This window comes from Anguilla anguilla, chromosome 2 (genome assembly GCF_013347855.1).
Source record: "Anguilla anguilla isolate fAngAng1 chromosome 2, fAngAng1.pri, whole genome shotgun sequence".
Classification (NCBI taxonomy): domain Eukaryota; kingdom Metazoa; phylum Chordata; class Actinopteri; order Anguilliformes; family Anguillidae; genus Anguilla; species Anguilla anguilla.
The window spans coordinates 18,786,312-18,813,387 of NC_049202.1; the positions used below are offsets into that span (position 1 = coordinate 18,786,312).

At 43.5% G+C, this 27,076-nt stretch overlaps 1 protein-coding gene and 1 long non-coding RNA gene across 3 annotated transcripts; one reads left to right on the top strand and one right to left on the bottom strand.

The window, feature by feature from the left end:
- Positions 1-522: 522 nt before the first annotated feature.
- LOC118221240 (nuclear factor NF-kappa-B p100 subunit-like) lies at positions 523-22,279 on the bottom strand. 2 transcript variants are annotated; one of them, XM_035406120.1, is made up of 24 exons: positions 21,653-22,021; positions 21,517-21,570; positions 17,649-17,685; positions 16,980-17,061; positions 16,443-16,483; positions 15,250-15,348; positions 14,622-14,773; positions 14,402-14,508; positions 13,236-13,394; positions 12,991-13,095; positions 12,211-12,302; positions 11,909-12,047; positions 11,017-11,136; positions 10,314-10,505; positions 9,535-9,676; positions 9,086-9,200; positions 7,126-7,333; positions 6,348-6,517; positions 5,940-6,042; positions 5,370-5,596; positions 4,161-4,236; positions 2,635-2,798; positions 2,014-2,125; positions 523-1,750 (listed from the first exon to the last, which is right to left on the bottom strand). In XM_035406120.1, exons 1-24 carry the CDS (start codon positions 21,775-21,777, stop codon positions 1,644-1,646), a joined length of 2,928 nt encoding a protein of 975 aa, XP_035262011.1. In that variant the 5' UTR covers positions 21,778-22,021; the 3' UTR covers positions 523-1,643. The 2 variants fall into 2 exon arrangements, with proteins under 2 accessions (XP_035262011.1, XP_035262012.1); XM_035406121.1 differs by lacking the exon at positions 21,653-22,021 and adding an exon at positions 22,136-22,279 and having other exon boundaries at positions 547-1,750.
- Positions 22,280-22,421: 142 nt separating this feature from the next.
- On the top strand, positions 22,422-26,501 carry LOC118221241. Its single transcript, XR_004764073.1, has 2 exons — positions 22,422-22,550; positions 25,950-26,501. It is a non-coding gene; the product is annotated as an uncharacterized LOC118221241 (long non-coding RNA).
- Positions 26,502-27,076: the final 575 nt, after the last annotated feature.

Here is a 27,076-nt window from a genome sequence, read left to right on the forward strand (position 1 = left end):
GACTAATGTTAAGTGTCTGGATGGGTAATGAGCTATCGCAGTAAGCACGCCATTGGCCGCACGGTTCGTCATCAGTCGTTCGGCCAAAATTTTCAGTGTCAAAAAAAGTTCGCTTTCTAGTTAGAAAATTTTATTTCTTTTATCTGATATATAACAAACCAGACCATGTCATCTTTTTGAAACCTTGATGACATTAATTTGGCGTTCACTCTGTATTGACGCCATAACTTCGCTAATTATTCCAGCTGAGCAACATCTGTGTTCCCCCTGCACTGCGATATTTTCCTTTTTAATTTCTATGAAATTGTTTTACTAAACTTGCAGCTGCTTAACCATGTTTATGCCATAATGCCCATCTGTACCTATGGTACTATGAGTACTGGTAAGCCGGTTTGCTATCACTGATTGCTAAAAAGAACACTTAATTTACATTGCTTTGCTAATGTTGTCAACATCCATCACCAAATCTTACAGCAGAAAGAAAGATAAGAATTGTTTGCTTTCAAGAAAAAAAACATGTAATCAAGGTCTCAAAAAGCCAAGTTCTTAATATCAGAGTACTTGTTTTCTTTGGTTCTTTATTTCTAACTATTAAAACGGATAATTTTATCTCACGGGGTCACAATGAGCCACCATACAAGCCCAGAATAAGACAAAATGTACATGCAAAATGCTAGATGCTCCAGAGAAACAGCGGACATAAAGTGGAACAGGACATACAAATATTCTGAACACAAATAGGACTTTAAATGCAAAAAACAAAAAAAACAAAAAATAAAATAAAAAAATATTTAAAAAGACAAAGAAACTCTATGGACTGAAATAACTATCTTATATGTCATATGCTCCTTACAGTATTTGCTAGAAAATAAGCATTAGTACTTATTTTAGAAGTATTTTATTCTTGTTTTGCCCATTATTTTTCACCTATTCTGACTTTTTGTTTCACTTCATTTTGATTTTGTGCTAACTATTGCACATTATAAGGTACATCAGGAAAGTACTTAAACGTGCTTTACTTATTATTATAAACATATTATTATTGTTATTGATATTATTATTATTATTATTATTATTATTAATGTTATTATTATTAGCCTGTAATATTAGCCTGCACTGCAAAAAGTCTTTTCTATCCTTTTGATGGTTTTAATTCTGTGATAAGACAGCAGGTACTACCTTCTACGCCTAATATATTCAGTTAGCATGCACACACGTTTACCCACCATTTCCAGCACAGCCCCCCACTCAATATTCTCAATATGCAGTTTATACACTTCCCCCACCCTACCCAAACAAACATTTTTCTGGTTCCGAGCAGCCCTGGAGATGCTTATTCGAAACAAGCAGCCAGTTCAAATGGATCTTTCCTCTTCAGCGATCTCTGTCTCTCTAAAAATGTCACAGACTTCAGCCATACCCTAACAATGTCATCTGGTATCTACGGCAATCGCTGCTATGGCAACGCAAAATCCTCAGTCCCATTCTCTGACAGCTCAAAACTGCGAGCTTTCACAGCAGGGGAGAGCGAGGGGCTGCTGCTGCTGTGCGGCGTCATGTGATCTCTGAAAAGGACCCAGTCCTCCTGGGGCTGCCTGAGCTGGTGCCCGATTCCTTCCCTCGCTGAGATGAAAATGGGACTGTTAGGCAAGGTGGGCCTCGACCTGGCCAAAATGCGCCTCTCTGTCTCCTTTTCCCTTGGCCAGTTCTTCTATTGACTGGCTGCCAAAGCCACTGTCCACTGTGCAATCTGAGAGAAGGAGAGCAGGAGAGAGGGAGAAAGGTAAGCAGAAGAAAGGGAGGATAGATAGTTAGTGTGGTGTCGTAGTGCAGACAAATATCATGATGTCTCAGTCTGGTGTTGTAATGCAGCAAGAAAATGTGGTGGTTTCATGGTGCAGAGAGGAAGAGTGATGTCATAGAAAGACCGGCAATGTGGTGTCATAATGCTGACAAGGCAGAGTGACATCACAGTGCAGCGAGGCACTGTGCTATCAGACTGCACAGTCATACCTGTTGTCTGTGTCTTGTCTTTCAGTTCTTTCTGACTCAACAGCTGCACCCCTTCATTCAGGCCGAGTGACTGCAGTGCCTCCACCAGCCCGTCAACACGCCCCCCACCGAACTGCAGAAACACCGTCAGACCACATAAATACAGGACAAGCGCACCCCACCCTGTACACAGTTCACACTGGGGGAATCGCCACAAGTCTATACAGAAACGTCACAGACGCATAGGGATTTTATACATCAAATGGCTGCAGGGATGTTGGTGCTCGCTGTATAAGCCTCCCAAAGAAAAGCGTACTGCTGATCTACAGTGGAGGTTTGTTCATGGGGCCATCACAACGAAGAGACGCATTGCACAGCTTGATCTCACTAGGGGTAGTGAGGTGCTAGTGTACAGGATGGGTGAGAGAGAGAGAGAGAGCGATAGAGAGAGATAGATGGAGGGAGGAGAGAGAGAGAGAGAGAGGGAGGGAGGGAGGGAGGAGAGAGAGGAGAGAGAGAGAGAAAGAGAGAGAGAGATAGATGGAGGGAGGAGAGAGAGAGAGAGGGGGAGGGAGGAAGGGAGGGAGGGAGGAGAGAGAGGAGAGAGAGAGAAAGAGAGAAAGAGAGAGCGATAGAGCTCACCTGGTAGTTCTCCAGCAGGCTCTTGCAGGGAGACGCGCTCTCCTGGAACAGGTGCGCCAGCGTGAGCAGGCCCAGCTCCTCCGCCAGCCGTCTCCAGCACACGCCCTGCTGGCTGAGGATCTCACACAGCTGACCCAGGGTCTCGTCGTCCAGCTGGGGCACGTCTGGAAAGGTCCAGCACACGCACGGTTAACATAACATGCAGCCGTATGTCCATAGCAGCAGTCAGCACGTACGGTAACTAATGTACAATATTTAATTTCGCTTACCTGCATAGGTCTGGTTTTTATAGGCTTTGCACTGAATACTTAATGTGTTACAGTTCGCTCATAGTTATCCTGACGACGTGCACTTTCTCTGCTTCTGCATTTGGCTAAATAAATGTACATTTCTTTGTCAGTAAAAATGACATCATGTAATTTAGCACGCCCCACATTTTGTCTTAAGTACTGACTCAATTAATTATTCACATGCAAGAATGGTTTATTAAATGCAGCCAAGTCAAAGGATTAGTTTTGAGCCATTTAAAATGGTTTCTACTTGCCTGAATGCACAATTAGCCAAGTTATTTAGCATTTTCTAACTGCTGATTTAAGAAAAGGACTACGATGAGGTGTTTTTACAAAACTGATGAACCACTGGTGTAAGAAATAAATGTATAAACCACAACACATTAAAAATGTATCATTGAAATTACACATAATACATAATCAGTTGATATACATGACATGAAAACTGCAAACAAAATAATATTGCAGTCCAACAAATCTGCAAGATGGGGGAATACTCTTAAATGGTTTTTGTGAATCCTGTTGGTGCAGTTTAATGGGATATTCAGCTTAGAAAAAGGATTAACTAAAATGTATGACTCATGTCTGAGCTGAGCACACAGGTCTTCAGGTCTTCAGGCAGTACTTAGGAGAGGGGTGTGGCTATTGCCAGGGGCGAGATAGCTCTAAGGAGAGGGGTGTGGCTATTGCTAGGGGCGAGATAGCTCTAAAGAGAGGGGTGTGGCTACTGCCAGGGGCGAGATAGCTCTAATAAGAGGGGTGTAGCTATTGCCAGGGGCGAGATAGCTCTAATAAGAGGGGTGTGGCTACTGCCAGGGGCGAGATAGCTCTAATAAGAGGGGTGTAGCTATTGCCAGGGGCGAGATAGCTCTAATAAGAGGGGTGTGGCTACTTCCAGGGGGCGGGACAGCTCTAATAAGAGGGGTGTGGCTACTTCCAGGGGGTGGGACAGCTCTAAGGAGAGGGGTGTGGCTACTGCTAGGGCGTGGGTTAGCTCTAAAGAGAGGGGTGTGGCTACTGCTAGGGGGCAGGACAACTTTATGGAGAGGGGTGTGGCTACTGCTCGGGGGCAGGACAGCTTTATAGAGAGGGGTGTGGCTACTGCTCGGGGGCAGGACAGCTTTATGGAGAGGGGTGTGGCTACTGCTAGGGGGCAGGACAGCTTTATGGAGAGGGGTGTGGCTACTGCCAGGAAGTGGGACAAGGGTATGTGATTAGAGGCGGGGCAACTCTTACCCTCCTCCTGTTTCTTGGGGGTCTGGGTGGGGCTTCTCGGGGCAGGAACCTGTCTGCAGTTCAGCTTGTCTCTCACCTGTGGGATACAGCGTGTTACTGACACATTTGCAGCTGCACTCCGACACGTTTCGTTGCCTGGTGAAGGCTTTGTTGAAATGTGTCTGATTTTTCACAGATTCACCCAGAACTTGTCAATGTAATAAAATACTTTATTATTTTAACAGCCATGGAGTGCCTTAAGTTTTTAATTTCTAGTCAGTGTCTAGACATTTAATTTTTTGAATCCTTCACACTATCATCTCAAAGTAAACTAATTAAATTAGTTTCTTCATTAAAACCATCCACCTACCTCCAGACACTATACCCAAGACACCACTGAAGGAGCTATCTTGGTAAACTGATTTTGGACATGATAATTTCTCACTATCATCGGACTAAGCCCCAAACTGTAAAAAGGCACAAAAATCCAGCCACTACTTCAACTAAATTTGGATTCTGTACAAACTGCAGATGTATTCCAAACCTTCCATTTCTATCAAAGCTTCTTCGTTTCCACAGGCAAATTACACGTAAAACTTTTCAGTCCGAGACCAGGAAGCATCACAGTAGTGAGGCAGCCCTTGCCTCAGTAATGAATGATTTGCTTCTCTCCTGGTCCTACTTGACTAAAGTGTGTGACATTTAGAATAATATCTCTTTGTATATTTGGGCTTCAGACACACTGTTTTAAGTGTAGGCTCAAGGCTCACCTTTTTAATCAGTCCTATTGTAAAAGACGTGTGGGAAGAGTGGCTAAGGACAATAGGGCTGACAGGTGTGCTGGCTAGACAGTGCCGTCACCCTGTTACTGCATGTGAGCGCTCTGCTATCTGAGCCTGCCCCTTCCCCTCAGTTCACAGTCCACTCCAGCCCGACCCTCTCCTGGTTCAAGCCAATGCTATGACGCAACCTGGGGGCCTAGATGCGTCCCCTAGCTGTTCTATCCTGCATATTAATATACACTTCTTTGCTTGGACTGTCTATTTTACCAGTAAATTTAATACCTCCATAATCAGCCACTATGATCATACACACACAAACACACACACGCACATACACACACAGGCATGCAGTAGCCACACGCAGCCTCTCATGCATACCTGCATGCACAGTCCACCTCACACTCACATATACAAACAGACACAGTTTAAACAGTAAAGGCCCCCTCACCTTCTGTGACTTTGCCAGGTCGAAGGGGGTGTGGCCATGCCCCACCCTGCGGGCTTCGATTGGCTCAGAGCCGGGCGACGCCACGCGACTGCGGTCCGTGCGACGGCCTGCTGGCGGGCACGCGTCTGTCTCTCCCTCCACCCCCTCATCCTCTCCCTCGGAAGAAGACGACGAAGAGGAGGAGCTGAGGAAGAGCGGCTCATCGTTCTCCAGGTGCGTTTGGGCTCCTAAGGGCAAAACGCAGTGAACGCGCTGACGACACGCTAACGACTACACATCAAGCCACCTTGCACTGTGAAACTACACACCTACACTCCAATCTTAGGTGCTCACTGGAATTACAACAAAACAATAACCCAACAGAATGTAACATCTGTAACAGCTGACCTCTACACTAAAACCACCTACACACTGTCACCGTCAACAAGTAGGTAGCCTTCCTACACACTGAAAGGACACAATTATACACCGAGCCTGCATACACACTGAATCTAGACACGGAACCCGCCTGCGCACCGAATGGAGCCTGATTCAGAAGCACGCTGATCTCAGGACTGGGGACGGCCTTACCGGCGGCTACGAGCATGGAGCAGAAGGTGGGCAAGCCCTGACAGGCGGCCAGGTGCAGCGGAGTGTTCCCCCCGAATGTGCGGGCGTTCACATCCGCCTTCAGCTGCGGGGGAGAAGGAGGAGGAGGACACTTAGCCACAGTGCGAGTGTGAGATGAGAGAGGAGCAGTAAGGAGGGGAAAGACACAGGGAGCTAGTGATTAAGACTAAAGCTTAGACAGATGAACACAGATATGGAGACAAAAAGCGACACACACAAACACAGACAGCCATGCAGATACGGATATACAGTCTGGCTCTCAGACATGGACGAACACAGTCATAAATACACACCGTGAGAGACGGACGCACAGACAGACGGACGGATGGACACCTGCTGATGGACAGAAAGGGGCGGTCTGAGGCGTACCTCTGAGACGAGCAGGCAGGCCACCCTGAGGAGGTTCTCCCTCACGGCGAAGTGCAGGGCGGTGCTGCCGCTCTTCAAGTCGACGCCGTTGATCTTGGCTCCGCCGTGCACTAGCACCCTCAGACAACGGTCGCCCCCCTTCCGCACAGCCAAGTGCAGAGGGTAAAGTCCTGACAGGAGATAACAGCATAACATACAGGTCAGTGACAATAGAAATCGTGCACATACAACACACAGATTCGAGAGACATTAGAAATCATACATATATAACATACAGGACAGCGAAACATATGAAATCATTCACATGTGACATACAGGACAGCGAAACATTATGAATTATTCATATATAACATACAGGTCAGAGAAACATTATAAATCATACACATAAAACATACAGGTAAGAGAAACATGAGAAATCATTCAGATATAACACGCAGGACAGAAAAACATTAGAAATTCGACATATTCAACATACGTCAGAGAAACAATAGAAATCATACATATATAACATACATGTCTTAAATCATATATACTGCATATGTGAGTCTATGTCTCTCTCACTGCTAACCACAGTTTTGTGTAAATTACATGGTAACTTGCATAGCTGTGTTACAAACACATGGTTAACTCCTTAAGCCTGTGTTAGATTCTCGTGATATCTTTCCAGGCCTGTGTTACACACGCATGCTGACTTTGTGACTCTGCGCCTCCCTCGCTGCGCTAACTCCGCGCTCCCGCGTCCGTCTCTGGATATCTCTGGGCACGTCTCCTTTCTCACCGTGGTAGTCGGCCGTGTTGAACAGGTGGGCGTGACGCTCTCCCAGGCGGGTCAGCAGGACGCGGAGCACGACCTCGTCCCCCAGGGCGGCCGCCAGGTGCACGACCGACCGGCCATCGCGGTCCACGAGGGCGGGGTCTGCCCCTGCCCTCAGCAGGAAGTCCACCACCTTGTGCTGCCTCGTTATGACTGCCAAGTGCAGAGGAGTCTGGGAAAATGGAAACGCGTCCCTTCGTCAGTCCCTGAGAGACCATGCACCTTAGCAACACATCAACATGGTAGCATTTTTATGTCGGTTAGACGTCTAATCAACGTCGGCCACGGAGGTGGATATGACGTCAATTAGCGTGGCAGAAAGTTCATTTGATGCCAGCAATTCGACGAGTACAACACACTCTTCTCTTATCGGTAGAGAAGTGGTTGTGTCATGACTCGACATCGTTCAGCCTTGCAGACATAATGCAGGTTGATCAATTTTTTGGGGGGAATACTCCCTAAAGCTTTCGACACAGTCGATCACGCTTTGCTTTTACAGAAGCTGTGCAGCATTGGTTTAGATGGTAAAGCTTGTGATTGGTTTCATAATTACTTGTATGGGAGATTTCAGTGTGTGAAGTCTGGGAGCACCCAGTCTGGGTTCCTGCCTGTGTTGAAGGGGGTTCCGCAGGGATCAGTTCTGGGCCCTATCCTTTTCACCATTTACATTAATAATATTGTTTCCCCACTAAATGATTGTCAAGTCCATCTATACGCAGACGATACTATTGTATATTGTATTGCTGATTCTGCTCAGCTTGCCATTGAGAAACTGCAGCTTGCTTTTAATGCCCTTCAGGAGGCTCTTGTTCAGCTTAAGCTGGTTCTTAATGCAAGCAAAACAAAATTCATGTTGTTTACTAGGGCCAGAAGCACTGATTATGATAGCATATTTATATCCACTGCAAATAGTTCTAAAATTGAGAGAGTTTCTGAATATAAATATCTTGGCATCTGGCTTGATGAGAAATTCTCATTTAAATTCCATATAGATAATCTTGTCAGCAAACTGAGACAAAAAATTGGCTTCCTTTATAGAAACAGATCTTGCTTCCCTATGATCAGTAGAAAAAGAATTGTTGAAGCAGTTTTCCTTTCAGTATTAGACTACGGTGACATTATTTATAGAATTGCTGCTCCTTCTTCCCTTAAGCGCTTGGACACAGTCTATCACTCTGCCCTCAGATTTATTACTGGCGATAGTTATGGTACCCACCACTGTGTCCTCTATGCCAAGGTGGGTCTGTCTTCTCTGGCAGTGAGGCGTGATAAACACTGGTTTTTGTTTATCTTTAAGGCCATTGTCGGAATGCTTCCACCTTATATTACAAGGTTGTTAGAGTGGCGCTCTGGACCCTATCAAACCCGATCAAATGGCTTGCTTATGCTTAAGGTCCCTCGGGCTCGATCAGAAATTGGGAAGTCAGCATTCCATTTTAGTGCCCCATCCTCCTGGAATGAGCTCCAACAAATGCTGAAAATCAGCTCTCTACCTACTTATGGGCAGTTTAGATCGCTGGTTTTGAACATTCCTGTCTCTGAGTGCATCTGTTTTTGATCGTATCTGTGCTGATTTTATTTATTTTATTATTTTATTTTATTTTTATTTTTTATCATATTTTACTGTATTTTATTACTGTTATTTTATTATTTACTATGTTAGTTGCTGTTGTTATATTCTATGATCTTTTATTACACCTATTGTGTTTTAATTGTGTTTGTAATCTCGGCTACATTGAAAATGAGGGCCTGGCCCTCAATTGTACCTCCGAGAATTTAAATAAAGGTTCTGACTGACTCCACAGCGGGTCCCTCCGAAACTAGGGACCCTGAAGAAGCATGCTAAGTGGAAATATCTGTTGCCTATCTCACGCTTATCTCAGACTGTCTCAAAGGAGCCTTGTCCGGTTTACATGGTGCTTACCTGGCCCAGGTGGTTGCGGGTGTCCAGGACCCTCTGCTCGGGGAAGCGGATGATGGTGTGGACCACCTGCTCCACCACTGCCGGCTGCTGGTGGATTACAGCCAGATGCAGAGGCCTGGGAGAGGCAGGAGCACAGGTGAGGCTGTGTGTGTGTACCTGGGCCTTGACTACAGAGAGGCTCTTACAGAGTATGAAGCTGTACTGATTATACTGTAAACATGGAACTGTAGCTATGGCACGTCTCCTTTACGACATTTTCCATGTGAGCCATTTGCCGATTTGTGGCTGTGCTGTAGCTGACTTCAACAGGCTAAATGCACATTCCCAAATCGCCCTGGAGCTCACATAATCTCAAAAAGAAAGCAGTCGTTTCTTGACCACCGGTCCAGGATCGACTGAGACCAGCGACTGGGGGAACGGGGAAGCGGGGGGATGAAGAGCGGACTCACGTGTCTCCGTTCTCGTCCCGGGCGGGGCACAGGCGTCTCTGGACGGCCAGCAGGAGGCGCACGTCCCCGGTGCGGCAGTAGCTGAGCAGAGCTGCGGCCGTCTGCCGGGCCACCTGATGGGCCTGAGCCTGCAGCGCAGAGGCTGAACATGGGGCGGAGGCGGAGTCACCAGTCAATATACCCGCTCAACAACATCGTACAATTTACTCCTGGGTTTAGATTCTCTTTCACTCAGGTTTTCTTTTTATCCTAATCTACGAGGTTCCAAGCACTTTTTTTAGGCTTGTCCCATGGTTGTCATTCAGGGGAACATTGACAGGCAGCTCTATCCACTGCTCGCTTTAGCAAAAGCGTCCACCAGCTGGGCCACTCAATCACTTCATCGAAGCAGTACGCCAGAAGCACAAATCAACGGATCTGGTTTGCGCTGGCGGGCGACCAGACATGGCCGATTCTGCAGACTGAAATGGCTCCCCAGCCGGGTGCTACGACCCACGTCACCCGGCGGAGCTGCTGACCACAGCCGGTAGTGACGCGGTCCAGATTTGATACCAGGCCAGAAGGCACAAGCTCGACCCCAAAGTCTCAGGCTGGGTGGGTAAACTAGCCCCCCCTGCCTCTGAGTTTTTAATTTACACAGAGCCGAGTATTTCACATGAGCTTCAACCCCACAACACTTCCTGTACGAGCACCTTCCCACGTATCGCCCTGCAGACCCACCCTTCCTCCTACCCACCAGCCCCTCCCACTCCCAGCAGCTCTCGGCCGGACCGCCATACCGATTCGAAGAAACGGGTGCTGCATCGGTGACCTCGTCTGCGGCGTGCCATCGGCCTGCTGCTGATTGGCCAGGGACTCCTGAGGTAGGGGCGTTCCTGACATCTGAGGCCCGCCTCCTCCAAACCCGTTTCCTAAGGACCCAAAGTAACTTCCTCCATCCATGGGCGGGTTGAAATGGAAGCCCGGGTTATCTATCAGAACAAGAAGTGGATCAGCTCTATTTTGGCATTTTGCCATTTCAGGGGATTTGTCGTGCCCACACCATCAACAGCTTGTACTATAAACTTACGAAGAACCCTGAAAATAATATGGACCTAGATTCAGTCAAATTTGATCTTAACAACGTACTGCTATTACTACTACTACGCTCACTCGTTTATTAGTGTATTGTACACAAGCGCACACAAAAAGCACAGTTCACAAGACCATGTAAACAGTATTTTTGGAGAGTTCATAAGAGATATGTGGATACAACATATCTGTGGTTATACTGTGAAGCTTTGCATTGTGGGATAGCAAGGAGTTTAATGAAACAAGAGCCTGAACAGATGACAGCAGTGGACATAAAGTAATGGGAGTTTCCTGCCCAGTTCACTATTATCTGCGCTGTGGAATAAACCATTGTTAAATTTGGGTTGGTGATATCTGAATCTATTAGGAGCTGCATTTCAATGACACAACACTGATTTGATAATGCCTTACCTCCTCCCCCCATGCCTCCTGGTCCTCTTCCCTGGCCACTAGCGCCCCCAGGTGGCCCCCGCCAGGGGTCGTACATGGGAGGGAGGGGCTTCTGCTTCTTGCGCAAAACTTCCTCCTTATCTAAGCAACCAATGAGGAAAAAAAAAAAAGAAACACTCAGAGACAGAAAAGGTTTCGGGTGAGAGGCAGTCACACACCCTCTGACATCATGACACTTCTGGAAGAAACCTACTCATTCCAATAACAGAAACATGTTTAATTTCTCCGTCTGCCTACACGTATCTACACGCTTTCCGTATCAAAAATGGTATCTCTCACCATCTCACCGAAGTGGCACATTTCGAAGGTAAATAAGAACCATAATGTATTGTAGAAGAGCATGATGAATGTACACACTTCCAGAAGAGGGGGTACAGGGTAAAAAAAAAGAACAGCTGAGAAAGAAGAATGTTTGTTCACACTGTTTCAATGCTATGCAAGTGTATTCTTTTTTCTTCTAACACAGTAATGAACAATAGCCAGTGCGGAACATGCAGAATTTGTGTTCGTCTTTGCAGCTAAGACTGCGGGAGGGAGGTGTGTGTTATCCTCCTGCAGGAGCTATACAGTTACCAGGCTAGTCGACAGCCCTTGCACAAGTTACAAAAATCTGGCCAACGAATCACAGAAAACATACTGAATGCAACAGGTAGCAAAATAAAAAGCTCACCTGACATTTTAAATGTACAGTTTTTAAGTAGTTTTGGACAAGAGATTCTAATTGGATCCTATGAAATACAACCAACACTGTCCACTGCGAACACGCCGCCCTGGATTTCGATTGGCTCAGTCAATTTAGTCATGAAATGCTCCTTGGCGCCTCGGTCTGGCCGTACCGGTGGAATGAGCTCACCTCGATCGTGAGGCACGTAGGTGAACTGCTTGGGTTCGCTGCAGTCGCCCCCGTTCTTCCGCCGGAGCTGCAGGAAGACGGTGACGGAGTGATCGATCTCCGTTCTGTGGTACCCGGGGGTCTTAAACACGATGGCGTACTGCAGGAAGAGCGGGGCGGGGACGTCATCGAGATGGGACAGAAGATTCGTCTACAACTGCAGTTCTGATCTCGCTAAATTTCACACGCACCACTGTAGGTACATCCACGTGACGCGTGGCGTGCACACACACACACACACGCGCACACAGACAAACACACACCTGCTTATGAACGTCAGTGGGAGAGAAATCTCCAAAGGCCTCCCAGCAATCCTCTTCCTCCTCACCCTCATAGAAGCGAATCTCAATATCATCTGAGAGAGACAGATAGATTGTTTAAGATAAAAAAAGAACGCAATACGAAATGCAACCAAATACAAGAGAGGTCCCCATAAAACAGGCTGTAATTTTGATCATCAGGAAATAAATAAGATCAATAGGAGGCACAAACTTTCTTTTGGATTCCTAAAGGGTATTGCCACCTAATGGTAAAAGCCAGACACTGCCATTACGTTGGGGGAGCTACTCATTGAGTGAGTGAGTGAGTGAGTGAGTGAGTAAGCAAGCGAGTGAGTGAATAATGTACGCGCAGTACCACTTTTTAGCTGCTTAGACCCAGACAAAAGACACCCCTCTTTCAAAAAATTAAAACAATATTCTGCTGCCCCCTGCTGGTGTTCGTGAGAGATTCTTCCATTTCCAATGGTAGTATCAAAGGTAGACACGCTCTCCAGACCAAGAAGTACATTTGTTTTACTAGGTTTTTATAAAAATTTAAAAGTAATGCAGCCATTTCCCATTAAATTCAATGGCATCATCTTTCCCACTGTTCACCTTTGGGTGTTCTGCTCACTCATTTAAACTGCAACACAGATTAACACAGGAATGGTACTCTACCCAGGCATTCGGCAGCACACGTCCTATTGGCTGAAACCCTTGACCGGTAAGCCAATGGGTGTGCTCCACAGTCATTTTCTTCATGATAGCAGGCCGGTCTCTTACCCTTCTGCACCTTGTCACAGAGCAGGAAGATCTCATCACCCCCGAGCACCGAGCCGCACGTCTTATCCATGCGCGTGATCTTCAGGTTTGAGGCGTTGGGCGACTCTGTGGGGGAGACCCCAGCCAGTGTTAGCATGGCTAAACCGTACAGTGATGAACAGTCACTTAGGTGCACTGGCGCCAGGATTATGGTCAAGGCAAACAAACACGTTCAGACCGTTTAAATGGTGTCAGTCACAACTCACTGCTGTCATAGATGGGACAGGAGAAGACCGGCTTTAGGGAGAGGGTGTACCCGCCGTGGCTGTCCTGCAGGTAGGCGGTGAACTTTAACCTCACCACGTTCAGGTCCATCGACTTCCCAAGCTCTTTCGCCTCCTTCAGCACCTCCCTCTGCTCTGCGTCTGCAAAATGGGTCACGACCACGTACAAGTTAGTCATGTGCTATTGATTTTAGGAGGAAGAAGGAGCCATTGGTGGCTGTCTGCAACCAGGGTACTGATGTAGAGCTGGTGCACTCTTACAAGTAGTGTACACGTGGATGTCAAATTAGGCTGGAGTGTGAACTCTGATGCCACGTATAAAAAAGGCTGATCCGCGTAATTTTTCCTAAAGAAACCCAGGGCTTCTAACATCTGCAGCAAAACGCTGCTGTTTTGTGAAAGTGACGTGACTAGTGCTGTTTTTTTATGCCACATAAAACATCAGAGAGATCTGTGCGCTTTGGTGAAAAGGATCACAGATGCTCACTGGAGTTTCCACTGCGCAGTGAACAGCTATGTGAAAATGAGCGCTTCATGTGGTGAGAGTCCCGACACAAAATGGTCGCCACGCTTTTCCCAGGTGGCTGTGACACAGTCGTTTAGATTGAGGTAAACCCCCGAAACTGTAAAACCTTTTTAAGGTTGAAAGCTGCCGCACCAACACGCCCATGTCTTCCCCAGAACGCTGCCGTGTTCATGGAATAGACTAATATGTGTTGGTGTCTGTGACAGTTTCGGAGCTCTGAAGAAAGCATTTTATCGAAACGTTGAAACATTATTCTGCTCCTCTGCTGCTGTAAGTGAATACACTATATTACATTACATTACATTTCTTTGGCAAACGCTTTTATCCAAAGCGACGTACAATAAGTGCATACCAAAGGTCATTGGAACAACTACAAAACACAGGTCCGATAAGGTACAATACTCAATTTGTACAGTTATTCATAGCCATGAACACATTAAATCCAGTTCACACAGTGAACATTACTCCGACCTAACCCATGCTAAGTCAAGCTAGGAGGCATTACAAGCTACAACATCAAGACAATGATACAAGGCACAATAAGTGAATAAATAGACGTATGTGACTTTTTGCAGTCTTACTGTTGTGTGTTAGCCATTTACTTCGGTATAAGAGCTCTTACCAGTGAGCTGGCTACTGCCTCGTTTCAGTCTCTCCTTCCCCAGTCTCTCCGTCAGAACCTCCACCACCCCTTTCTTGGTGACGTGGAGAACACCCAGGTTGTTGAACCTTGACAGAGATTAGTGGGATGGGGATGGGGGAAAGGGGAAGAGGGGTTGATTAGATCAGGAATAGGGGAGAGAGGGACTGCAAGCACACTGCATCTCTGAGGCGTCTCTCACTGTGCCGTGAGGTCCTTGGGGCCCACTACGACGCCGCAGGTCCCGTTCTCGTCGCAGTGCTTGCCCACCAGGCTGTGCGCGTGGACACGCGGGGGGTCAGTGTGGGTCACCAGCTGCACCTCTATCCGGGCTTGGCCCGCATGGTTATTCACCTGGGCAGAGGGACAGGGGTACGACCAGTAACCACATTGCACAGTCAGTCTACCACGCATAGTCACCTCATCGTGTCAAATTTCCTAACTGAGCACTAGCCCTTTAAGGCGTGAGATCACACATATGTGATTCGAATGTTCTTAAGTGACCATTCTAATGCTGATGTAACAATCACTGCTGGTAAATTGAAAACAATGGAGTTCTAGAACACAGCTTGAAGGGTATACAGTATGTTGTCTGTGCTAAAGCCTCCATGGTGTCAAAGTAGCCAATAAAGTTTATTTGCTCAGCAGATGACCTTACATGGGGGGAATTACATGCTCACCATTACATGCATTTTAGATTTTACAACCTTCTGTTCTAGACTTCAGCACCATGTACATCATACAGAGCACAATGTGACAGACAGGAATACAGACATGCCAGCAGGTACGCTGACAGAAGACAAGGGGGTACAGAAGTGGTTCCAGCTCACCTTCACGGTGGGGTACGTCTTCTTGTTCTTTTCGCTGGAAGCTCCAGGCAGACCTCCGTGAGAGGGGCCTTCGCACTTGTACCGAAAGCGAAAACCTCTCTGTACAACGGGGGAGAAGCCAGTGTGATTGGTGGAGACTGGTGAAGCATGGGATAAATCCCTCCCCATTTAAAACATACAGCCAGAACTCACTACCCACAGAACCAAGCCTAGAGCTTCATGTGTTTGGCAATACCAGAAGAGGGGGAGAGAAGCTCTGGGGCCTCATTTGTAAAAATGTTCTTAGGTTTATACTTGAACTTAGCCTTAAGATCATTTCCGACGGTGTGCTTACGTTCGATTGATAAAAGATACTGAGCATAAAAAACCTTGCTTACGCAGGTTCTAAGAAGCCCATTTGTAACTTACGCACCTGTCATCTATAAATCTCAAATTAATTAAAAATAGACGGCACCTGAACGTGCCTTACAATCAGAGATTTCCCCTTATATAATGCTAGCACAAATGAGGGTTTAGTCAGGAATAACCATGGAGCAAAAGAGAAAAGCTAATTTCTTGGAAGATCATCATGCACAAAAAAGTCATTCCGGTCTCTGAAAACTCTCTCCCTTCTAAAAGCACGGTTTTCAATGTCTTCCAATAATGCAAGAACCGCCATGGTTACTTTTCTCTAATTTGACACACTATTTATAGATCGCATCCTGTTTTTAATTCAAAACACCTTTTGTCTGGCAATTAATTCCTCACACCTTTAATTAATAATTCCTATCAAATTTTTCATAAAGCTAATGCAAAGTTCACCACAGGCTTGGACGCATATGCGTCCCAAACTGCAATACCCCTACATAACCAGCAGGAAAATCACTTACGTCAAGTCTAGACTTTGCGTAGAGATAAGATCATTTCCATGTCAAAGTAAGGTTTCATAAATAACTACTTATACGTGATTTTCTGTATATGTCATACTTAAGATCTAAACAGATCGTAAGTCCATTCTATAAATGAGGCCCCAGGACATTGCTAACAGTTTCAAATGCATCACTGGTTAAATAGATTGATCCCAGACTTTGCAGGAGAAGCAGGCTACAATATATCCCATTTAACAGTTGAAACCCTTAATATTCCCTATTAAAATATGAAATTCTATGAATGCACTTCGATAACGCAATGGCAGAGAAGTGAGCAGCACTCACCTGCTTCGGCTCCTCAATGATCTGAATGTAGGGCCCATTTTCTGAAATAATAATAATAATAATAATAACAATAATAATAATAATAATAATAGCACATTGTATTTATAAAGAGCCTCACCATAAAGCACAAAAGCTCAGAGCAGTTTTGTTGGCAAGTTCTAATCAAACTGCGTACCGTAAATGTGTCAAAATTCTAAACCAAACTAAGCTATAATGCAGTGTTGGTAAATGGAACACAGTAGCAATTAATTGATGTTCAAGTGAATTTCCTTTTTGGGGGGCAAGAGTTTTGTGTCACCGATGATTTGCATTTTAAAATGCATTTCTTAGTATTTGAAGTATTTCCGAATACACTGGCCCAAAAAATACTTTGCTGTATTTGTTTTGAATGTTGAATATTGCACAAGGCCGAGGCAAAATGTATGAGAAAATGTTCTGAAAAAATATTTGAAATAAATAGTTGAATGCATCTTTCAACCAAGCCTGAAATCTAGCCATAACAGTGCAGTGTAGTGAGAGGGTCCATAGAATGCTCACCTGTCTCCAGGTAAGGCTCAATCTTCACACTGGCTGGGTTGATTTGCTCATACAGTATGTCATCCATGTCTGAGATCATCATCTGCGGGAAGGGGGACAATTACAAGAACCAATGATAAGGAGTAATTAGCCTTAGGCCCAGGTTTCTGCCCTAATATTACTCAGCATAACAGAGTGCTCTCTGGTCTACCATTCAAATCTCTCTGTTCTTACCAATCAATCAGGAATTTACACATTTTATAGAATACCTTTCTGAAGGTTGCCACAGCCTGTTTACATTTTTTTCAAATTTTGAGACTGTAGGAAGCAATAAATAAAGTTATCCTTACTCAAAAGAAATTTTTTTGCCTATCCGAACAGAAACAAGAACACAACAAAAGTCACTGAGGAGAGCAGGCCGCTCAGCAAATATTAGCGTTCATTAGTTTTCATTAGGCCATGTCTGATAACTCACCATAACATATCACACACCAATCAGCTGTCACATTGAAATTATATTTTAAAAAACTATACAGAAATATAACTCAGCACACCTTTTCTTCTGTGAATGATAATACAGTCACTTTAGAAAATCTGAGGTAAGAAGTGTGGCCACATAGTGCTGATAGATTCTTCATAATTTTACGGTCCTTTGAATTACAGTATAGCTGTATAAAAAAATGATCTTACCTCAGGGTCCATGAAACCATAACCAGCATCTTCCATTCTAAGGGGAAAATATATGGAAATATATAAAAACCTAGCCAACAAATACAAAATAGTGTCACAAGTTTTTTCAACAATTATATGACACAGAAAAAAGCAAATAAATAAGAGAAATTGCATTCTTATTAAAAAAAAACTTTATGAAAAGCTCACAGGCACCACCATGAAAACAAAACAAAGTATACTTTCTGTACAGTGGAAATGCCGGTACTATAACTTGCATATGCTATGTTTGTTTCACAGTCAACAATTCAAACCCAACTATGCAATTCAAAGAAAATCTAAATGATTTCCATTAACTGATAAATACATTTCTGCAGTGGAGGAACATGTGCAGTTTACTGCATGCTTTTCAGCATTTGTTTAAACATAACATTGCAATCATTTAGCATACACTCTTATCCAGAGACACTTAAAAGTAAATATGTGCTGCTACAGAGGAGAAAATACAATTGACATGCTCAGAATCAGTGACCATGAACAAAGTGGCAAGCTCCATTGGTTAGGCTAGGCTAAGCTGTTTATATGTGCAGTTTTCTTGATTAACCTATTCAGGCTACTCAGAGGACTAGAATGGGTTTGTGCTGAGAATTTATCTTTCGCTTTGCATTGCGCAGCACTGCACGCAGCTCTCCAGGAAGCAGGCCAGAAAGAGGAAAGCCCCAAGAATACCAGCAAAAGCCTCACATGCACTCACACAGGTTCAAACACAGACACACGCATTCACTCACACGCAGGTACAAACACAAAAATAGTACATGCACTCTCAGGTAGAAACACAAACATGCACGCAGACAAAATCAAACTGACACACATTCACACACAAAGGTACACACGCACACAAACACACATGCACACACACAAATACAGGCTGACACAATAACACACACATTCTAAGGCTGACACATGGACATACAGTAAACACACACACACACACACGTAAACATATGCACAAATAAATGTAAGCACACGCCACATCACATGCATGCAGATGTTGCGCACATGTTGCTGACTTTGCCACACATATGACTGCAATACATTGCTTGGCCGAAGGATAAAAAGGAGTATGCACTGGCATGGCCCAGTCAAAGCCTTAACCTCAAAACCACCAAGATTCTGTGGCACAACGTAAAATGTAGCCCATAACTGATGAACTTAAGAGAGCTGAAGCAAATCTGCCAAGAGGAATGGGTGAAAATCACCCCCAATCAGTGTGGAAAAAACTTATGGAGACTTATATTAAAAGACTCAAATCTGTAATTGAGGTGAAAGGCACTTTCACTAAATATTAAAGTGAAAAGTGAGACCTGAATAACAATACAAGCATCCATCATGCTTTAGTTTTTCACCTTTTTCGCCCACTTTGGAGTAACCTATCGTCTTCATCAGCACTCACTGCTTCAACCTATTGGCTATTACTTTGGGTGTAAACAAGCACATTCTCTCCTCTGAAGCATGTGATGTCTTCTACTACAACTGCACGGCAGTTCATATGTCCAGCTAACACAGACATGAGTTAAAACCAATACCAATTCACTTTATATTGAAGCTGTACTCTCATATTACTTAAAAAGACGACTATTTTTGAATAAATATCAGCTGAAATAAGATCAAAGATGTTATTTTCCTCCAAGGTAAGAGTTATTTGTTCTATGCACGTAGACATAGGCTAGTTTGCAGCTTTTTACAAAAGGCGTTTCGAGTCACAGGATGTAGAGTTGTTTTTGGGAGTAGGCTACATGTGGGGCCATAAGGTTTGGTAGAATTTATGCATTTATGAATTTAAGCGCTGGATGGAATTGGTAACCTGTAAAAACAGGCGGTTAGGGGAGCCACCTCTAATCCAGTCATCTCCTGAGGAAATGCAATTTTAAGGTCTCCGGATTTACCAGAAAAATCTGCGAGATAGCAATCTGACCTACATAATCAGAAAAGAACCTTGAGAAACAGAAAACGAGAGAGAAAAAGGAGAGGTGTCGGGGAGCAGACGCACACAACCGAGAAAGGTGCAAACCGTAAAGGTGCGTGAGGAGGCGTCTATCGGAAAATCAGCTACGCTTTGCTTCCTTACTTCAGGAGGATGGTGTTTGCCACTCCGTGACTCAGAGCACCAACAGGGATTTTTCTATGGGATTTTTTTTTTCTCACTCTGTGCCATCGACACAGTATTGACAATAGAATTTCCAAAACTAAAATGACCCAAGCAACCACGCTCTGCATACCCCCACCCACCCACAAAAATATTACATTTGACAACAAGGAGGTAGAGGCGTGCTTCCTTTTTTCTTAAAAATCACCTGCTAACCCTAATGCAGGTTGCCCTGTGGTTTTCTGTTGGGAGGCAACAGCTGACACTATATATTGACCTATATCCCAGGCCTTACTACCTCATCAAATGTTGTTCAGACCATCTCCTCAAAATTAGTTACCTGCTATTGAAACAACTTTGAGTCAGCTGCAGACTAAAACAACCTAATTAACTACCACCTGCCTCCAAAATCATGTCAAAAGCAATCATAACGTACAATAGAGGCTACACTAATGCCTGCATTACACGTTCGTAAATCATACACAAGCATTCCTGCAATACTTTATGTAGGATGAATTGACTCATTTTGAGTAAAATTGTGTTTTTATATTTGCACATGATGTAAGTAAGGATGTCCTTTCTCTGCAGTTCAGTTGACGCCTGGAATACATTTTTAAAACCAAAATATGTCTCTAGCCACTCCAGCTGAAAGCAAAACATAGCAATCGCCTGTTATTCATGACAATAACAGAAACGAGTCACAATGAGTTTGGTGTGATCCAACAAATTGGTCTCTGGATTCCAACAATCCCAATGTTGCAGAGCAATCTTTGAAAGAACAAATTTGTGTTTCAGTGCCCACTTGGTGTAATGTACACTGAAGGGTACAGGAAATTTTGCATGGTTTTAAACAATGTGGATGCTTAAGTTCATGGCCCAAATATAATACTGTACACTGACTCACTTGGGCTAAAAATAAATAAATAAATAAACAGATTTAGTGCATTATTTTCTGTGGATTATTATTTTCACATGATTAATTAATATGATTTAGGTGACTGATGATGTGATGATTTTTAATGTTTGCTCAAATTTTGGTTTCAGGAACAAGCTGAATCTGAATTCTTTATCTGAGGGTTAAATCTCAGGCAAAATATACTGGAATGCAGAAATCACATGGCCTGAACAAGTACTGTCACTTTACTCTTTAGTCAACAGATTCACACACAGTAATGCATGCAGATACAGTGCACTATTTAAAAAACAAAAACTGATTATATATAATTTAGCTGGACATACATTATGTTCTGTTAACACAAATAAAAATTAAATATTTACAATCAGACCTCTGCCAAAGCTTCAGAAAAATTTCCCCACAACAAACAGACAACAAATGTGAACTAAATGCTCCACATACTGTTATGTGGTAAAACGAATAGAAAATCTACCTGATAATAAGGAAAATAAATGTGTTTCAGTCTAATTTAAAGGGTAGGCGTTCAATCAACATTGAACATCAACCAATGGTCTAAATATACACGATAACTAATTGCACATAAAAAGTATGATCTTACATATCGTGCATAGTCCACCAATGTGGCAAATTCCCTGAATCCCTATTATATATCGCACTGTGTATGTGTGTATTTGCAAAAAGATGACACAAGTAACTGATTATGGTCACTGTTGTATTCTGTCACATTGTCAGAATGTTTCCAAAAAGAAAGATAAAGTTTCAGAAAGGTTAGTCGGAAAATGCAAATTGGCTACATTTATCGCAACAAGATAATATATCGCACATACCCCTGTGGTCCAGACATGGTCGGAGAGATTTTCACGTCCAGTGCCTGCTTTCTCCTACAAAGCAAGCAGCAAATGACGGTCCGTGTTCGTTAAAGAATGTTTTACGATTTATGTACACATATCCCTGTATACCCACGCGGTAAGCACAGTCAAGTCAGCGATGTTTCCGGTCCAAAGTGCATAGCCCATTACAATACGTACGCCTGAATAGGCTACTCCCTGGGGACTTATTGATAGGTTTCTTAGATCCGATTGTATCATTTTTTATTTTAGATGTCCAATTTTGAAACTTTATAAATGTAACATTTCATGCAACATACTACAATCCCACCTTACCTAGCCATCTAATTACACAATGTTCGCGCATATTGTAAATAAACACCGTAGATTTAGGTAGCTATAAGCATGTCCGACCGAATGATACTGGTTTTCATGAAGCCCTAGTCCTACTTTCTACATCTGCGGAAAATTAATAACCATTTCTCCTGATATTTGTTCGCCAGCTAAGTTCATTGCGTAGCCGACTTCAGCAATATTGAACTTCCAGCAATGACAGCTCCAGCTGGGCAGTTGCGTCAGCAAAAAATATTAGGCCTACGTGCCTCTTAAAATACATTACCTTCCGAAGGCTTTCCGATCAATCGAAATTATGTGTCCTTTGAAATATTACGGCTCCAATATTTCCTCAGCGTACGCACACACAGATAACTCAATCACCGTTTTGTCCCATCAGTAAAGCCTTTTTGACTGCAATGCTTTGTTGATTTTCTGTATACAACAGACCAGTCCAACGCTTGCTTGCTTATCCCTAATATTATTGACTACACTGGGGTAAAAACAAAACGGAAAGTCCCCCGGATCAGAGGGGAATTCCGGAGACACCAACGTCAATTTCCCCACCAGCCTATCGACTGTTGAGGGAACAATATCTGCATTTTCTACACCCGCCTTCCGCACAAGATACATTCGCAGGAGCTTCTTGGGCAGGGTGGGAACTTACATGCGAAGTGTTATGCCTCTACAAAATTTCCCAGGTACTCTATATTTCATCGTTAAATCCTACGTATGTACTTGCCCATAAATGTTTTTTTTCAATGAAAGTTTTGATTTCGGTTTAGGTGGTGTAATATCGAATGCTTCCGAATATACGTTATATACAGGTTATGAACATAATCTAATTAAAACGTTATATACACTAAAACGTAAACCTTTATGTAACCCTGCAGAGACAAGTGGACAGTCCTAAAATAGAGCAACCAATAATATTGGTATTGGTATTTATTGGTAAATAACAGGTTCTGCTGTATTTGCATCAAGTGTTTTTTACACAATGAGAGAAAACAAATCAGGAATACATAGACAGTGATACAGTCAATTAAGTATCCAGTGAGTCAACTAAAAATGCAGCTCTATCACATGTGAGTCAGAATTTCATAAATGTACATATCTATATCTTGTTATCATTTACTTGAACATTCATTTATAGGCAGACATATCATGGCAGATTATGGGAATCATAATATAAACACTATCGCTTCCTAGAAACCACACGTCAGAAATGGTAAAATCAGTAATCAGTAATCAGTAACACTTAATCACTGCTCAGAGGCTATGACCCCTTGGGTGGATCCCTTTGTTTATATTAATGTAATCTCACTGTATGGGTGTGTGTGTGTGCACGCGTGCGTGCGCGTGTGTGCGTGCGTGCATGTGTGTGTGTGTGTGTGTGGTTGTGTGCTCTGTGTGACTTCTGCTCTCTGTCTGCGGTATTTCTGGGGGGATGAGATATTGAGAATAACGGCAGCATCCAGAGCACGGTGGCTTTACGGTGACACACAAGCACGTCAGAGGCTGCAACACCCGCTGAGCACAGCACGCCACTGTGTGAGCACAGCACACACTAGTTCACACACAGGCTCAGCCCCAAGCCATTGCCCTGTGAAGCTCTCTCTAATCGCTTGCTTCCATGGCTACACTGAGGATTAGGCAGCTATGTGTTCAGCTGCGAGTGAGAGCAATTAAGACTGTGGCTTGTCAACAGTGGCAAGATTCTGGGGATTTCAAGCCAAATTTCAAAGTTGATGTACCTCCCATAAGTATATAAATATATAACTGCAAATGTAAAAATTAGTATCCATATATAAAGTATTGCCTTTTTAGGTTAGGTGTGTAGATACACGTGTAGTGTTTGTGATTGAATTTCAGGTGTTCTAAATATTTATTTTATATGTAACTCTGGAAAATGTTTCACTTTTTTTTAAGGAGAGAAGCTTTTTAAGGGGAAAGCAGAAAAGGTTACAGATAGAGATGAGATCACACTGAGTTGATGTTTTTGTTCTGCCAGTCTAGGCAGGGGAAAAAGTGAAAGTGAAACTCTAGTTCCTGAACCTGAACTTCCAACATGCAATGCTTCTGTCCAACAGCAGGGGCAGCAGTGACATAGTCTTGTATTTTTATTCCCAGGGAGATGGTTAGCATTCACAAGAAATCGCTCGTCAGCTAATTCTTGCTGCAGTGGCTATGGCTGCCAAGGGTCGGATCTTGTCATGTCTGCCACAATGGGCGGAGACTCTGAAAATGTTCACTGGTTCAGGTGTGGATCAAATTAATACACAAACAATAAGAAATGAAACATTTTTGTCTGCATTGGGAATATAATCTATAATTATAATCTATAATCTATATAATATAAGATATCTCATATCTGATATCATGGAATATAGTCACCTCTTTGCATCACTGGTTGCATTGTTTGGCAACAGTACAAAATCCAAAAGGAGATACTTATTTGAAGTAATGAAAAGGAACCAGCAGAGGTCAGTGTTGCTCAACAAGTTTCAAGACCACCCATTTCCTCAGAGGAACGTTTCTGTTTTTTAATACCATCCAATGGCACCGCTGCCTCTTGAGGAATCACAGCCCCCACCCCCGGCACCTGTGCTTGGGCCCTAGCCCCCTGGATCCCAGCACCCCCCCCCCCCCCCCCCCGCCCCCACTCTCACCCTCACCCCCACTAGTCAGAAAGCTGGTCAGATCACAACAGCACTGCTGTGTTACACAAGTCCCAGATTCTCTGGAATTTCGAGCTACTTTGAGGAAAAACAGGAAAAACAAGTCTAGATTTCACACACACATCCACACACTCACTCACTCACCTACTCACTCATTGGTAAAATATTTCAATGGCCAGTGTCATTGAAATGAGCAATTAAAAGCAAAAAAAGTTGTCTTTAAAAATTTACGTCAATTTGTGTCTTTATTAGTAGTTGTATTAATACGCTTTATCTGTTTACAAAAATGAGTGGGAGTTGTTTTTATCTGGTAAATTTAGTTTCCCCCCACGAGAGGTCTGTGACTGTGTAAAACATACTGTAGTTCAGTTATGGACACGCAGTGAAAAAAGCACACATTTTTACGTCAGCATTATGAAATCCTGGTCCTAGTTGTCAAGTATTCACAGTGTCCAAATTCCTTGAATTTAACGGGTCTTCTTTCCAGGAAGAGAGAGGCAGTTTAATTTTTAAGCCTTACCCCTTACCCCTCACCCATCTCCCGTCATCATCCTGGCAGTGGGTGTTGTCTGCCAGTGAACCAATGACAGGGCAGCACCGGTCCTTTGAAACATGACCATGATTGATCACGATATGCGGCAGCAGTCAGAGAAAACAGACTGTGAGCAAGAGAGAGAGAGAGAGAGAGAGAGAGAGAGCACACAGGCACACACATACAAACACACAGCCTTATACACATACAGGCTCACACACAAGCACACATGTACACAACACATAGACATACACACACACACAAAGTGCAAGTCAGTCCTTTCTGCACTGTTGAGACTCTCAAGTGAAAAGGTTCACATGTTACTCATTTTTTAATTTTAATTAAATACAATTACTGTATCCACCCGATCACATGGCTCAAATCCAGTCAATGGAGAGTATGTTATGATCAATTTATTGGCATCCACTCATTGACAAATTTCTAAGGAAGGCCTTGCATATTAAAGAGTTCCTGGAATAGCAGGAGAAATGAGGAACCAAACATTCATTGCTGCATTAATTGCTATATTAATATATTTAAATTATATGAATATATCAGAACGTGGATGTATTAATACAAATGTTCAAGCTCAAAGTTCAAGTATGATATTGAAATGCTATCTCTGGACAATGCTAAGACCAATTGTGCATCTGCCCATGGTCCTCCCAATCGCAATTTTTGCTGTGTCTAGATTATATCCAGGCAAGTGGGCACACCATTGCCCTTTAATGGCAGGAGTTGCTTGGGAGCCCAAATTTAATATTGTGTTATATGTATTTCCATTTGTGTAATAGCAGATATGTGCAGTATTCCCCCTCTACACGTCCCAACATTTGACAGCTCATCCCTCTGAGCTGCCCATAAGATCTATGCCTTCTTCTCCCTGACAGGTATAATCCCTAGTATCTGACATCCGCCCCTCCCCTACACCTGAGCACGCCTTCACGTGTGCGCCAGCAATTTCCAAATCAACAAGTGACCTGAATGTGGGGCCATAAAAATAGCAGACTGCAGCAGAGAACACGGAGCTGGAGCTGGAAGACACAGGGAATCTTATCGTTTACGACTCTTTCTCCTGATGAACGGACAAGGGACTGGAAACCTTCAACTTAAAGCCTCTGTACAAAAAGCTCTTTTTTAAAAAAAAGGCTTCCTTCCTGTTAGCAGGACAATCTCCACAGTACAACGTGTTGTCATGTTGGTGGTCTGGCCCAATCGACATGGAATGTGTTTCTGTTTTTATTCTGTGATTTGCTCTTACTCTGTGATTTTACCTGCCTGTACAGCACTTTGGTCAATGTGGGTTGTATTTAAACGTGCTTTATAAATAAATTTGATTTGATTGATTTGAACAAGTGGCCTGATTATGGCCAAACCCTGCTGTTAACTGGGTAAACAGCAGTGTATGCAGTAATGCAAGCATAGAAATAAACTGGGCCTTATGACTACTCCTGCCTCTTCCCTGTGCGGAGACAATGAATGAACAGATACAGTCCTCTATGTGGACTGTGACTCCACAAAAGAAGTTAAAACATTCCTCCCCTGTCCACACGTCTGATCTCTAACTTGACGCTGACTGACTTCTTAAACTCACTAATCATTAAAAGCTTATCTTCAGACCATAATTAAAACACGAAATATTTTTTTAAATAAATATTAGCAATAAAAAGCAACCACTCCCCTTCAGAGGATTAAGAAAGTTATCAAAGGATTCCGTGATATGATAATGATAAGGAATGAATGAGTGCCGAGCTGTATCTAAACACTGTATTCATGAAAGAGGTAGCAGACGCCTCCATTTCTCTTGGCTGTAGCAGCTATTCCCTGGTTTTACTTATTGAGGGCTTTATTACTGCTGTAATAAAGGTGAAGCATTAGTGAATAAATAAATGATAAGATAGGGCTTTGCACAAGATGGCTGAAAAAGAGCTATCAAAGATAATTCAAGTCATTGTCAAAAACTACTGTACACTCATATTTTACCCACATTATAGAGGGCTTACAGCACTGTAGGAAA